The sequence below is a fragment of the Kogia breviceps genome, chromosome 12 (genome assembly GCF_026419965.1).
Source record: "Kogia breviceps isolate mKogBre1 chromosome 12, mKogBre1 haplotype 1, whole genome shotgun sequence".
NCBI classification, from domain to species: Eukaryota; Metazoa; Chordata; class Mammalia; order Artiodactyla; family Physeteridae; genus Kogia; species Kogia breviceps.
In genome coordinates, this window is record NC_081321.1 from 66,769,831 (window position 1) to 66,782,188 (window position 12,358).

General features: G+C 37.0%; 1 protein-coding gene across 9 annotated transcripts in view; it reads left to right on the forward strand.

Annotated features, from left to right (window-relative positions):
* The window catches only part of ACSS3 (acyl-CoA synthetase short chain family member 3), a 160,286-nt gene that overhangs the window by 142,128 nt on the left and 5,800 nt on the right, over positions 1-12,358 (forward strand). For 5 of the 9 annotated variants that reach the window (XM_067009821.1, XM_067009820.1, XM_067009819.1 and 2 more), the window contains 3 exons: positions 8,384-8,483; positions 8,569-8,744; positions 11,716-11,836. In XM_067009821.1, coding sequence (XP_066865922.1) covers positions 8,384-8,483; positions 8,569-8,744; positions 11,716-11,787 — 348 coding nt within the window. In that variant the 3' untranslated portion in view covers positions 11,788-11,836. Of the gene's footprint in view, positions 1-8,383; positions 8,484-8,568; positions 8,745-9,789; positions 11,932-12,358 lie in introns of those variants that run through there. The other 4 variants (XM_059081640.2, XM_059081646.2, XM_067009818.1 and 1 more) reach the window with 3 other exon arrangements.

The window sequence follows — 12,358 nt, forward strand, 5'->3', positions numbered from 1 at the left end:
AATATTTATCTTTGTTAATTTTATCCTAAACGTGCAAATGAGGCATTCTTTGTCAAAGACAGATTTCTTAATAATAAGTGTGTAATTGCTTTCTTACTCCCGGTCTTATCCCTAGGTGACCCAACAAGAGCCAATGGGAAATTTCCCTACATAAGTAGCTAGCCACACCATAGATGAGAAATAAGGAAAATTATTTTTCTCTGCTTAGAAAGAGGAAGGAGGCAGCTATCTTTCCCCCTCCTAAAGAGGTCTTCTTGGACACATAACAGCCTGAATCCAAACTCCAGCTCTTTGATATGTACATAACATCTCTCCTGGAGGCAGATAGCCCTGTGTGTCTCAACTTTTACAACCTAGAAATGTTTCCAACTTCTAAGCCTTCATCTTTTTGACATGTAAATACCAAGGAAGATAGTGAGCCAGTCTCCCCAGCACCTTATGAGTTTAACCTAGGGATCTAGTCTAGGATGTAAGCATTTTGCCCACCCAGGGAAATTAGAAAAATGTATTATCCTTTCATATCAGAGCAATTAACTAAACAAACAGCTATAGATCAAATTCTCAAGGTATTTGAAGAGTCTCAGGAGGCTAGGGTTTTTTACAGGGCTAATGAGGAAATCTAGAAAAGTTTTAACCCTAACCGTAACCCTAATAGATATAATAGCCACATTAAAATCTTTATCTGATATCTGTAATATTTGGATTGGGGTTTGGCATTTGTTGAGTTTCTTTTTTTAAAGGAGTGTTTAGGTTTTCCTAATTGTTTTCATGTCCAGTAATTTTACATTTTATATTTTGACTATTACTCTATGAGATTTTGGATCCTTTTAAAATCATCTGGATTTTTGTTCTTGTGATTGTTTACTTTAGCAGATGGTCAAGCCATTTAAGATCATACCACACATCCTTACCCATTTTCTGTGGATTGTGGTTCCAATGTCAATTTTGTTTTCAAAGCCTTTACAGTGCTATTCTAGTCCATCTCACTGTGTCTTTCTCCCATAGGCCAATCTGAAACTCAAGTTAAGTGCTCAAAATCTGTGCTGTGCTGATTCTGGTTGGATTCATGCATATACAACTTTAGAGTAGGCTCAGGACATCATACTCAGATTTAAAATAACCCTTTTTCTAGCTCCTTTCTCTCTGCGATCTACTTTTCACTTTTTGATTCTCAGGCCTCCCCCCTTACTGCTCTTCTCGGTATAAAGTCAGGGCTTCAGCCTCCCCGTACTCCTGCTGGGGTTCAGTCCTGCAAGGTTTACCTACACAGTGTCCCTGGGAAGAGGAAGGGACTCTGTGTCTTTGCTAGCACTTGCCTGGTCTAGGGCAGAGCTAGTCAACAGGGATCACCTCTCAGGAACTAGATGGCCGCTGGTGGGGAGGACAAGTGGTACTGAATCTTTCCTGGCTCTCTTGGTGTAAGATGGGGGAGTCCCCAGTGCTCCATCCCCAGGATCTGCTGCACAGCGATAGTGGAGAAGGGAGGGGACACAGCTTTTGGGCTGCATTCACCTGGTGAAAGGTGTGAAGAGTCAACAAGGTGGTTACAGCTCTGTGGGAAGGAAGAGGGGCACTGCTTCTTCACTGGTGTCCATCTGGAGTAGGGAGGATAGAATCAAAATGGTTCTGTTTCCCAGCTCCTCTGCTCCTTCTCCTGGACCCCTAGGTGGACACAGCAGGCATTTCTTAGGGCTTTTTCTGTCGGTACTTATTGACAGTTCCACATTTTTGACTGATATAGAACCCAGGCCAGAATATATAGGAGCCAAAATCAACAAACCATAACAACAATGAAAACCAAACAAAAAACAAACAAACAAAACACAAGGGACTCACCATCAGGTTGTCTCTCAAGTTCTGGTAGAGTCTTCAGGTATGAATTTTAGCCCAAAATATTCCATCGCAGTTAGTGGAAGTGATAAGATGGAATGTATTTACCCCATCTTTTCCAGAACCAAACCCAGAATAGTTTTCGAATGGAATGGGGCAAACTGCAGTTTAAATGAAAGAAAATGCTTAAATCAGTATGACTGATAATGCAGTAGGATGAGAGTATGCAGAATCATACTTCCCCTTTCTCTAATTAAAAAAATGGTCACTTTCTCAAAAGGTTGTACTTAACTTCAGCCCAAACTTAATACTTAACACTTCTTGTCATGTAGGCTTTTCTTTCTTAGTGACAGTCAATGAGATATTATTTGAGTGAAAGGAAATAATTTTATAAAATATTTTGGAACATGTGACTTTTATCTGCTGTTATAATATTGTTTTTAACTGACTGTGAATTTTGTGATAACCTGAAATTGAAATTTATGCCTCATGTGTTTTGGTGTGTTGACAAAAGGTGGTTCTGGCTTCAAGAACTTTTAAGTTCTTGCTTATAGGAGATCATGTCCATTTCTGGCAGACTCAGCTAATCAAAATACAGAGATTACATATGCATAGCTCTTATTATCAGTCAAAATTCTTAGCTCTCTCTTTTATTTTTAGAATGAAGAGTGCCAACCTATTCAAATATATATTGTGCTTTAATGTTTCTGCTGACACGCTTCTCACTATATGTAACAGCAGAGTGAGGCAGACAGAAGATAGGCAGTTAAAACAGCAAAATTGATAAAACCGTGCCAGGATCCATGACATCTAACAGGAGTTTTGTCCCTGGGTCTTAGAATGCTCAGCACATAACAGAACACCTCTCAGCCTTAAGCCTTCTTGAAGTGAATGTCTCCCTTTATATGAATTAAATGATTAACTTTTTATTGTATATTTGTCTAATAAGGAAATTAATATCTCAATTCTGGCTTGTCTTCTCCATGTTAGAATCTATTAGAGGGTTGAAAACCAACATTTTTACTGGCTTAGAATCTATTAGAGGGTTAAAAACCAACATTTTTACTGGCTTTTTCCCAGCTCCTAGCAAAGTTGCTTAACAAGTTGATAATATGTACACATATTGATGACAGCTTTTACTAAAGTTCCCAAACCTTATTTTATATTTAAATGCTTTTCTGGGATTCTTAATAATGAATGCTGGATTCCACTTTGATTTTTTGAAATAGGACTTGAGGGTCTTAAATCCATTGGCAGTATTATTTATAGAAAATAAAAATAGACTGAATGTCTGTTTACATACAGTGAAAATATCTGAGCTTTTTCAGTTTTCCAAAGTAACATTTGACAAATTTATCACCTTACATAAGACTAAATCAAACAGAAATTCTACTAAAATGACTACATCACAAACATTTCAGGAAACGCTATGTTCTTTTCTGTTCTCAGCATAAGAAAATAGAGTCCTACAGTGGCTTTTAGAAATTTAAGAGGACATTATCCTTCCATATCCCAATGCATGTGAGGGCCTTCTATAAATATCAAGTAATAACCGAGTCTATTTGAACAGCTGATGAATCTTTGAAAGCCTACCATCTAGCTGGGCAATTGGGACACTTAGGTCAAAGTTCAAGGTATTCTTAAGAAAAATGTGTCCTAAATCTGCTAGTTCAGGTCATGCGAGCTCAAATTACTAGGAGTCAATGTGGTCCTTATGCTTAGTTCTCTTTCACTGTTGTGGGCAGATCTTTTCATGCAGAGACATCTCCAGGGAACAAATTGGGCTCCCTGATTTCATTCTTTCACTTGTAGCTTACGATTTTTGTTAAATAATTTTGTTTGTTAAATAACAAACAAAATTGTTAAATAATCCTACGAGTATCCTTGGAAACTTGGAAATCTGGTGTTAAAATACTGCATTTCAAGCCTAGGGCAGTGTTCACATACACTTTGCCCTTCCGAAGGTTATTCTGACCAAAGCATCACTGTTTGTTTTCAAGTTAGCTGTTTTGTTCAGTATTTTAGGAATAATTTCTTCAAGATTGAATATATTTCCATAAAGTGCACATTCAACAAAGATGCCATGCAGTTTCATTTCTACCCAACATTAAATGACTACTGGATGTAAATAGTTGTAAAATTGCTGAACATTTTCCTGGGTACTGATATGAATATTGATGAAGATGTGGAATCTGGCAGTTTCCTAGGTGACTCCATTGTCAGAGGAGGTAAAACAATATTCCTCCTCTTCCCATCGCAAAGACAATCTCCCTCTGCAGGGTGGCTCCTTGTATTTTACGAGGGTGCTTGATTTAAACTAATTTTTTCTAAAATTAAAATACTTAAAACATAATTAAGAAACCTGTGTAATTTAGCCCGCTAAAACCATTTAAATCAAATAACATTTACACAAAAATGGCAGTACTGCAGATACCAAGAATGACGGTTACTTGCCAGGCCTGTTACGATAACATTTATATGCTCACTTTGGGTGAAACAGTTACCTTTTAAGTTGTGTCACTTTTTTGGGTACTTGAATGCCAGTTAACCACAGATACTTCATGAATTTTATATGGAGGGAATATATGAATGTGTTTTGATTCCCCTCCCCCCATAGGACATTTGGTGGACTTCTGTCCCAATATGTTGCCAAGACATATTTTGATGCTTTCCCTGTTCACAATTCAGTTGTTGAAATCATTATTTGGCATGCAAATACTGTTTGTGGAGCCAACACAGAAAGCTGCCTCTCTTCTTTTATGGCATCTTTTTAACACTGATAGAATAATATAATGTTTTATCCACTATAATGAACTTCATTTACAGATGGCATGGAATTCTGGAGAATGACATGTTTCTCACAGATTTTTAAGAATCATAGCTTCAGTTGGCAAAAAATGGGAAACTTTGATATTATAAGGAATTGTGTTATATATTACTTCTGATTTTAAAATACTCTCTGCCCTTATAGAAAACCCGTCAGAGTTTTCCCATCCACTTCTAAAAACACTGAGACCAAGGATGGAAGTTAAAATAGCAAGGTGAAATAACGGCAGGCTAGAAGTTTTGTTGTTCAATTTAGTTAAAATTATACTGGTTAGGTGCAAAATATCTAGATGTATGATTTTTTTTTTTTTTACAGTGATTTAAACTGTAAAACTTCAAAAACTCAGGTATAGAAGCACCAGTGAACACTTTAATAAATGGGATTTTGACCATTAAAACTCTGGTTAGCCCGGTAAAAGTTTTTTTCTCTACTCATTAAGGGAATACTAAATAGGATTTAAAGGATTGAACCTACCAAGTCTGTGTCCTGCCCGCTATAGAGAAGGTATTCTCTTCCATGGGCTGGTGACCGTCAAGACTAACTGCCCAAACAAAGCTCTGACAATAAAATGTGTCTCTACTCTCAACATACAGACTGAAAAGAAAATAAGAACTTAACAAATGGGAAACATTTTGAGGGTTCACACTGAAGCAGTGAGAGAAGGTGGTATTGTATGGTCTGTGTAGTATGTGTTTTGCAGAAGCTTTTGAGTCAGGACCAACTAAAGGAAAGAGGGCGTAGACACCTTTACCTCAGCAATGAAGTTAATAAAACATATAGTACAAAAATCGTGTATTTATCACATACCATCCTGAGCACTGTAGGAGTCAAAAACTATGTTGATGGCAGCCCTCACCACTGAATACTTCAAGGCTGATGCTAACACTAGGATACAGGGCAATGTTGATTTGCATGCTTAATTAGGGGCAGTGTGAGATAGTCCACTGGGTTTGTACCAAACATTCTAGCAGTTCATTGAGTCTTCTAGGAGTTCAGAGAAGAGAAAGCTCATTTTCAGCTTGGATTAATTTTTTTTTTTTCCATAGAAAGTTTGGGATTTTTAGTGGCATGTCCCGGATTTTGTTGGTTTTTCTCTTCCCTCTCTGACTGTACCTTTATAGTCCAGTTTGTCCTCTTTTCCTTTTTCATATGGTCCTTAGATGTTAAGAGTTCTTTAAGGCTTTCACCTTTTTTTCTCACTGCTTTCTCCCCAAATAATCTCATCCATGTGCACAGCTTTCATTGTCATTTATACATTAATGGCATTCAAATACACATTTTCAGATTAAGATTCTCCTCAGATCCAATTGCCTTGACTTGGATGTCTGAAAGTTACTTCAAATGGAATGTCTCCAAGATTTAATACACGATTTTTCCTCCCACGCCTAGCCCTCACCAGCATTTTCTGGCTTAGAAAATGACACTACTATCCAACCAGCTACTCAAGCCAAAAACCACAGAATCATCATTAACCCCTTTGACTTCTTACTTCATATCCCATTTATCATCAAATTCTGTCCATTTTACCTCTAAAAACTCTGGAATCTTTTTATACCCACTACTATAACCTTAGTCTACTATTGTAGCCTCTCTGGGTGTTTCCCTGGATAAACTATGACACCCACCTTCAACAATCCTCTGTTTATTCTTCACAATGAACCAAAGTAAGTTTTTGTTTTTCAAAATCCACTCTGAAGTGAAAGTAGCCAATCTGTAAAGGCTACATATGTATGATTCCAACTATGTTAACATTCTGGAAAAGAATTCTGGAGACAGTAAAAAAGATCAGTGGCTGCCAAGAGTTATTGGAAGGTGAGGGATGAATAGGCAGAGCACAGTGGATTTTTAGGGCAGTGAATCTACTCTGTAAAATACTGTAATCATGGATACGTGCCATAAAACCCATAGAACGTACAACACCAAGAGTGAAGTCTAACGTAAACTGTGGAGTGGGGTGATAGTGATGTGTCAGTGTTGGTTCAGCAGTTGTAATTCTACTGCTCTGGTGAGGGATTTTGATGGTGTGGAGGCTGTGTGTAAATGGGAGCAGGAGGCATATGGGAACAACGTACTTTCTGCTGCTCCATTTTGCTGTGAATCTAAAACTATTCTGAAAAAATTAAGTGTGTTAAAAAACCCCTTCTGATCTTGCATCGCCTCGTTACCTCCTGAAACTGCTTTATTACCATCCAGCGCTACTAAAATAGTTGGAAGCCCTTCGCGTTCACAGCCCTTTTCTATCTCTGTAGCTTCATTTCCTCTTAACACCATTCTCACTTTTGCTCTCTGCTTTCCAGCCACACTGGTCCCTTTTAGATTTGAATGGTACAAGCCCGGTGCTTCCACAGGGCTTTTGCCCCGCCCCTGTATGCAAGGGTCCTTGCATACAGACCCTTTAGATCTGAGCTCATCCTGAGTCACTTCCTAAGGGAAGGCTTCTCTGAGATCCATATTCTTCTGCCACGTTGGTTGCTTTGGCTCTCTCTCTCTCATTTAAAAATCCAAGTTATTTCCCCAAAGATTGTACCACTTTACATCTAGACATTCATAGTAATTAAATATTCATGATTATTTATTAATATCACCCTTGGCTACTAGACTAAGCACCGTGAGACAGTACCCACCTTATTTTTGCTCACCACCAAGCCTACTGCAATATAGGAGGTTGGAGAATAGGAGGTATTGGTAAATGTGTGTTGAATGAATGCACGGAGGAAAGAATGGGGACTGCCAAACTAGCCCTTGGTTACAAGTTTGCTCTCTGTTTTCTCCAGCCATAGGGGTTTGGAGTAACTGAAACATATATTAATTTCTCAGAAAAGAACTTTTTGAACATTAATTTTTAAAAGTCCCATCACAGCAGAATTTTTTTTTTCTTAATCCTGAGCTTCTGTATTTCATGTGGTTACTCTATTCGCTGAGTTCTTGTGATTCCAGATAGAAATTTGCTTTGCTCTTTAAGGCATTTAGAGCTTAGGGTGAACAATATGAAAATGGTTGGTCAACAGTGGTGATTATCTTATGTCAGGGCTTCACTCCACGTGCAGCCTTTTCTCCACATCTTGGAAAATCCTCTCTGGATGGGTGGTCACTCAAGAAGAGAAGTGTGCTCTGTTCATTGCTCAGTAACAGAGGTGGAAATAAAATCACCATTTATTTTTAAAAATTTGATTTTATTATTGGCCGTGCCATGCGGCATGTGGGATCTTAGTTCCCCAACCAGGGATCCCACCCGTGCCCCCTGCAGTGGAAGTGCAGAATCTTAACCACTGGACTGCCAGGGAAATCCCAAATCACTTTTTTTTGATGGGGCTGCCTTGGGTTCCTCTGGAAGGTGTCCTTATGGTAGCCAGCACTGAAGCCAAAACACCATGAGGCCATCTGCTTTCCGAGGCTCATTGCAATTTGTTCCCAAGTGGTATCACTGCATAGTTTCCCAGACTTCATTAATAAACAATTGAGATGAAGAAATCGTTCCCTTACTTTCCAGGTAAGCTAAGCAGTTTGTCTTAATTGCTTAGTCAGCCTTTACTGAGTGACTACCTGGGGATCCTAACCAATCACCTCAGTAATAGTGATGTGAATGGTGAATTGGTAGTAATTGTCACAGAGGTAGCTATGGGTTTTTAAGTTATCTGACGTGTACTATTTTTCCCAATTGACATGATAAATACTGCATATATATGTGTATAGATATTCTAAATGAATGCTTTTTTTAAATTACAGTCTGTCCTCTCCCATGGCACTGTGGCCGACTGCGCTGTTGTTGGCAAGGAAGACCCTTTGAAAGGTCATGTTCCGTTAGCACTCTGCGTGCTGAAAAAAGGTGAGAGGTCTTTCTCCTCCCCGACTGCTGGGGCCCTGAATGATTAAAGTTAATTCAGAGCTTACCATCTGAACTTTCTCCCTAGATATAAATACCACAGAGGAACAAGTCTTAGAAGAAATTGTGAAACATGTTAGAGAGAGTATTGGCCCCGTGGCTGCTTTTCGAAAAGCGGTGTTTGTGAAACAGTTACCCAAAACCAGATCTGGCAAAATTCCCCGCTCAGCTCTGTCTGACCTTGTCAATGGCAAGCCATATAAGGTAAATTATCAAGGATGTTGAGTGCTTGGTTTTGAAATGTTCTCCCCCCCTTCTTTGGTGTCAACTAAGATCTTTAAGTGGTTCTCAAGCATGAATTATATCCCTAAAAAACACATAACAGGGCTTCCCTGGTGGCGCAGTGGTTGAGAGTCCGCCTGCCGATGCAGGGGACGCGGGTTCGTGCCCCGGTCCGGGAGGATCCCACGTGCCGCGGAGCGGCTGCGCCCGTGAGCCATGGCCGCTGAGCCTGCGCGTCCGGAGCCTGTGCTCCGCAACGGGAGAGGCCACAGCAGTGAGAGGCCCGCGTACCGCAAAAAAAAACAAAAACACATAACAGTACTTTTTTTTTTAATATTACGGGGGAAATTGCATAGCCATTCTCTCTGTAGGAATGAGGGTTTTGGAGAGAAACACAGATTAATTAAGACCATATACTTTTGATTATAAGAACGAGTATGTGAAAATATTTTACTGTTAGTAAATATGTCAAATTCAAACTTGTGGAAACTCAATCTTATTAAATTAAGGATAAATTTTCCTTCATTGTCATCATTAGTGACTAATAGTGAGAGGCTGGCTATAGATATTTTGAAAATTCTAATTGATATATATGCTCATTATTTTTCCTGTTTTGAGTAAAAATTATTTTAGGTAATTTAGGCTGATTCAAGCATATGCATTCTTTTAATTTTTGTGCACATTATACATGCACAAATATATGTATTTTTAATCATCAAGATCTAATAAAAAGTGATGCAACAGTAAGGAGTGGTTGTATAGGCAAATGCAAAAAAAAAAAAATTATTTCTATAGACACTCATTGAAAGGCCCATAACCATCTAGGACCAATAGTTTTGCTAACTGAACAGTTTATTTTACTATAGATACATTTTAAAATATTGAGTTCAAACTTCCCTGGTTTTGAACCTTTCCATATGAGTATGATAAGATAATGGGGAATACAAGATTGCATATAATTGTTTAATTGTATAGAATGGAAGGGGTTCAATGAAGCACCTTCATCTGGCTCTAATTTTCTTTCCAGGTATCTCCTACAATTGAAGACCCCAGCATTTTTGGGCACATAGAAGAAATGCTGAAGCAGGCATTATGACTTTTTTTTTTCTTTTTTGTCACTTTTCTAATTGGAGTTAGTTTTTATTTCCCAGAAATAAATATTTAAATAGAAATTACATGCAAACTGAAATGTAAATTGTAGAGCTTGGTCTAAAAACAATGTACGTGAAAACTAGTAAAAGGCCTTCTGTTTGATTAGCCAAATTAGCACTGTTACTGGTTACCTGTAACATTGCTCATTATAGATTTTCCAGAACTTCGATTTAAGAAAAATATATCTGACATATGATTTATAAAAATTGTACCCCCCAAAATAACATTTTAATTGGAAGTGACACTAATATCGAGCCACTTGTTGAAATTAGGACTCTGCAGCTTTGACCCAAGACCTAAAACTCAAGTGAAGTCAGAAAACAATTATAATTTTCTTATAGAAATTCTGAATATTTTCTAATATTCTTGAGATGCCCACCTGCATGGTTATTTTAAATGAAATGGATGAAATGGGAAGCTTTAGGTAATCATCTAGACATGATTTTCTAGGTAGGAGAATCTAGTCACATTTCCTGAGGGAAGGCTGGGTACCAACCAAGGTACAGCTCTCTTCAATCCTTTGTTACTTAGTCAAGGGAAATCACAGGCTGGCAGAGAGCATAGAGGTCAATTAATCCAATCTCTTTGTCATGGAGATGAGGGCTCTTTGGAGCCCCTCCTCCTGTCTCAGGTTCTTAGTTGACTGTATACTTCTTAATGATTCCAGCTTCTTTTGGAAACAAGGAAATGTGTAGAAATGGGGAAACTGGCAAGGAAAGCTCTTAAGGAAGAAATGTAAAAGTTTTTACATTAGCTAAAAACCGGGAGGAGTTTTAAGAGAAACCAAAAATCCAGATTTTATGTGAAATCTCTAATTTTTAAATAACTCACTAAAAAAAATTTGTCATATCCAAAGCACATCTTTCTATTTAAATTTCTGTAAAACTATTGAGCATTAAAAAAATAACTGAAAATTAGTCTTTGTTAATAAGCTTATGATAATGTGCCAATTAAACAGAGTAGGTAGATATAGATAATTACATATTTGGTTTACTTAGGGTTCTACATGAGATCAGTTATCAAAGAATACATTTAAACTCAAAAAATACCATACCCATGTCTTTGACGGTTCTTAAAGTATTCTTAAAGTCTTTCAGTCCATCAGGAACATTATTTTTAAGAGCAACTGTCTTAACATATAGTCTGGTAACATATCACGAAATATATATGAGAGATAATAGATAAGAGCTTATTGTTTGTTTCATAAAAATTGCTTACAACTTGTATAAAGACATTCTGAAAATGTTAGGATATTTTGGACAGTAGCCCTATCAAATAAATGGCTTCTCAAAGTAAATTGTTATTTGCTAAAATTGGCTTTTTGATTATTACACCTGAAAAAATATATTCATCTAACTGTTCCCTTTAATTAGTTTAGCAGACCAAGTTAAACTAAGTAGATATTCAACTTATAATTTGAAGCTGTTGCGTTCCTTAAACTGTCTCTTCTCATGAGTACATTTAATCTTATCACAACTGTAATCTTACACTTTTTAATGTCTTAGAAGTAAGATGTATTACCTTATTTTTTCATATAAAATTCAGTTAATTTGAAATGGCGAATTCTTTAGCTGAATGTGTATCATAGTTCATCAAGGTATAAACCCAGGCATATACAAGAATTGTGTTAACGATTACATCTTTGATCCTTGTGCACATTTTTCGTGGTAATCAATCTGAGAGAGACTTCAGCAAGCAGGCTTGGGTTATTTTCCTGTTGAGTGGGATTGGAAAACAGTGCACAAGACTGGGGAAGTGGTGTTTTCTTGTATCTGGTTAAGGAAAGTGATCTCCTTTGCAGGTCAGAGAAAGTACTGTTCCTCTCACAAGACTGAATGTGGGGCAAGAAAGATACAGTCATCAGATTGCTTAAATTCTGGAAGGAAAAAAAAGGAATTTTCTATTTTAATACTTACCATAAGGTACTTTCATTCAATAGTACTTAAAATATTTTGAATTAAATGTCTTTAAAAATAACAATATAATGTTACTAAAAAATATAATTTGCTGAAATAAATTCTGCATGCTCTTCTTTTGGTAGTTGCATAGAAATTTTTTACTGTAAGGTATTAAAATTAAAATGTAAATATTTTCTTTAAAAATCTATAGAAAAGTGCCAATTAATTGAGCTATTTTGCCTGTGAAAATGTACTAAGTATATACAAATGAGAACTGCTTTACAGTTAAAAGCAGTTTTATTTATAGAAAATTATATTTGTAAAGGCTCTGATTATTAAAAATATGAAAATTCATAATGTTGATAGTTAAAAGGAAGAAAACCAAGGTTCTAAGCTTAATCCATTAAATGGGTTTTAGAATCTGGCAAAATGATCTCATACATCGAAGAATATTTTATGGTTTTTGAGGCAAGTAACTGGATCTTTTATATCCCTGTATGTTAGAGTCTATTTTAAATGGTTAATATCTCTTATTAGGTGATCACT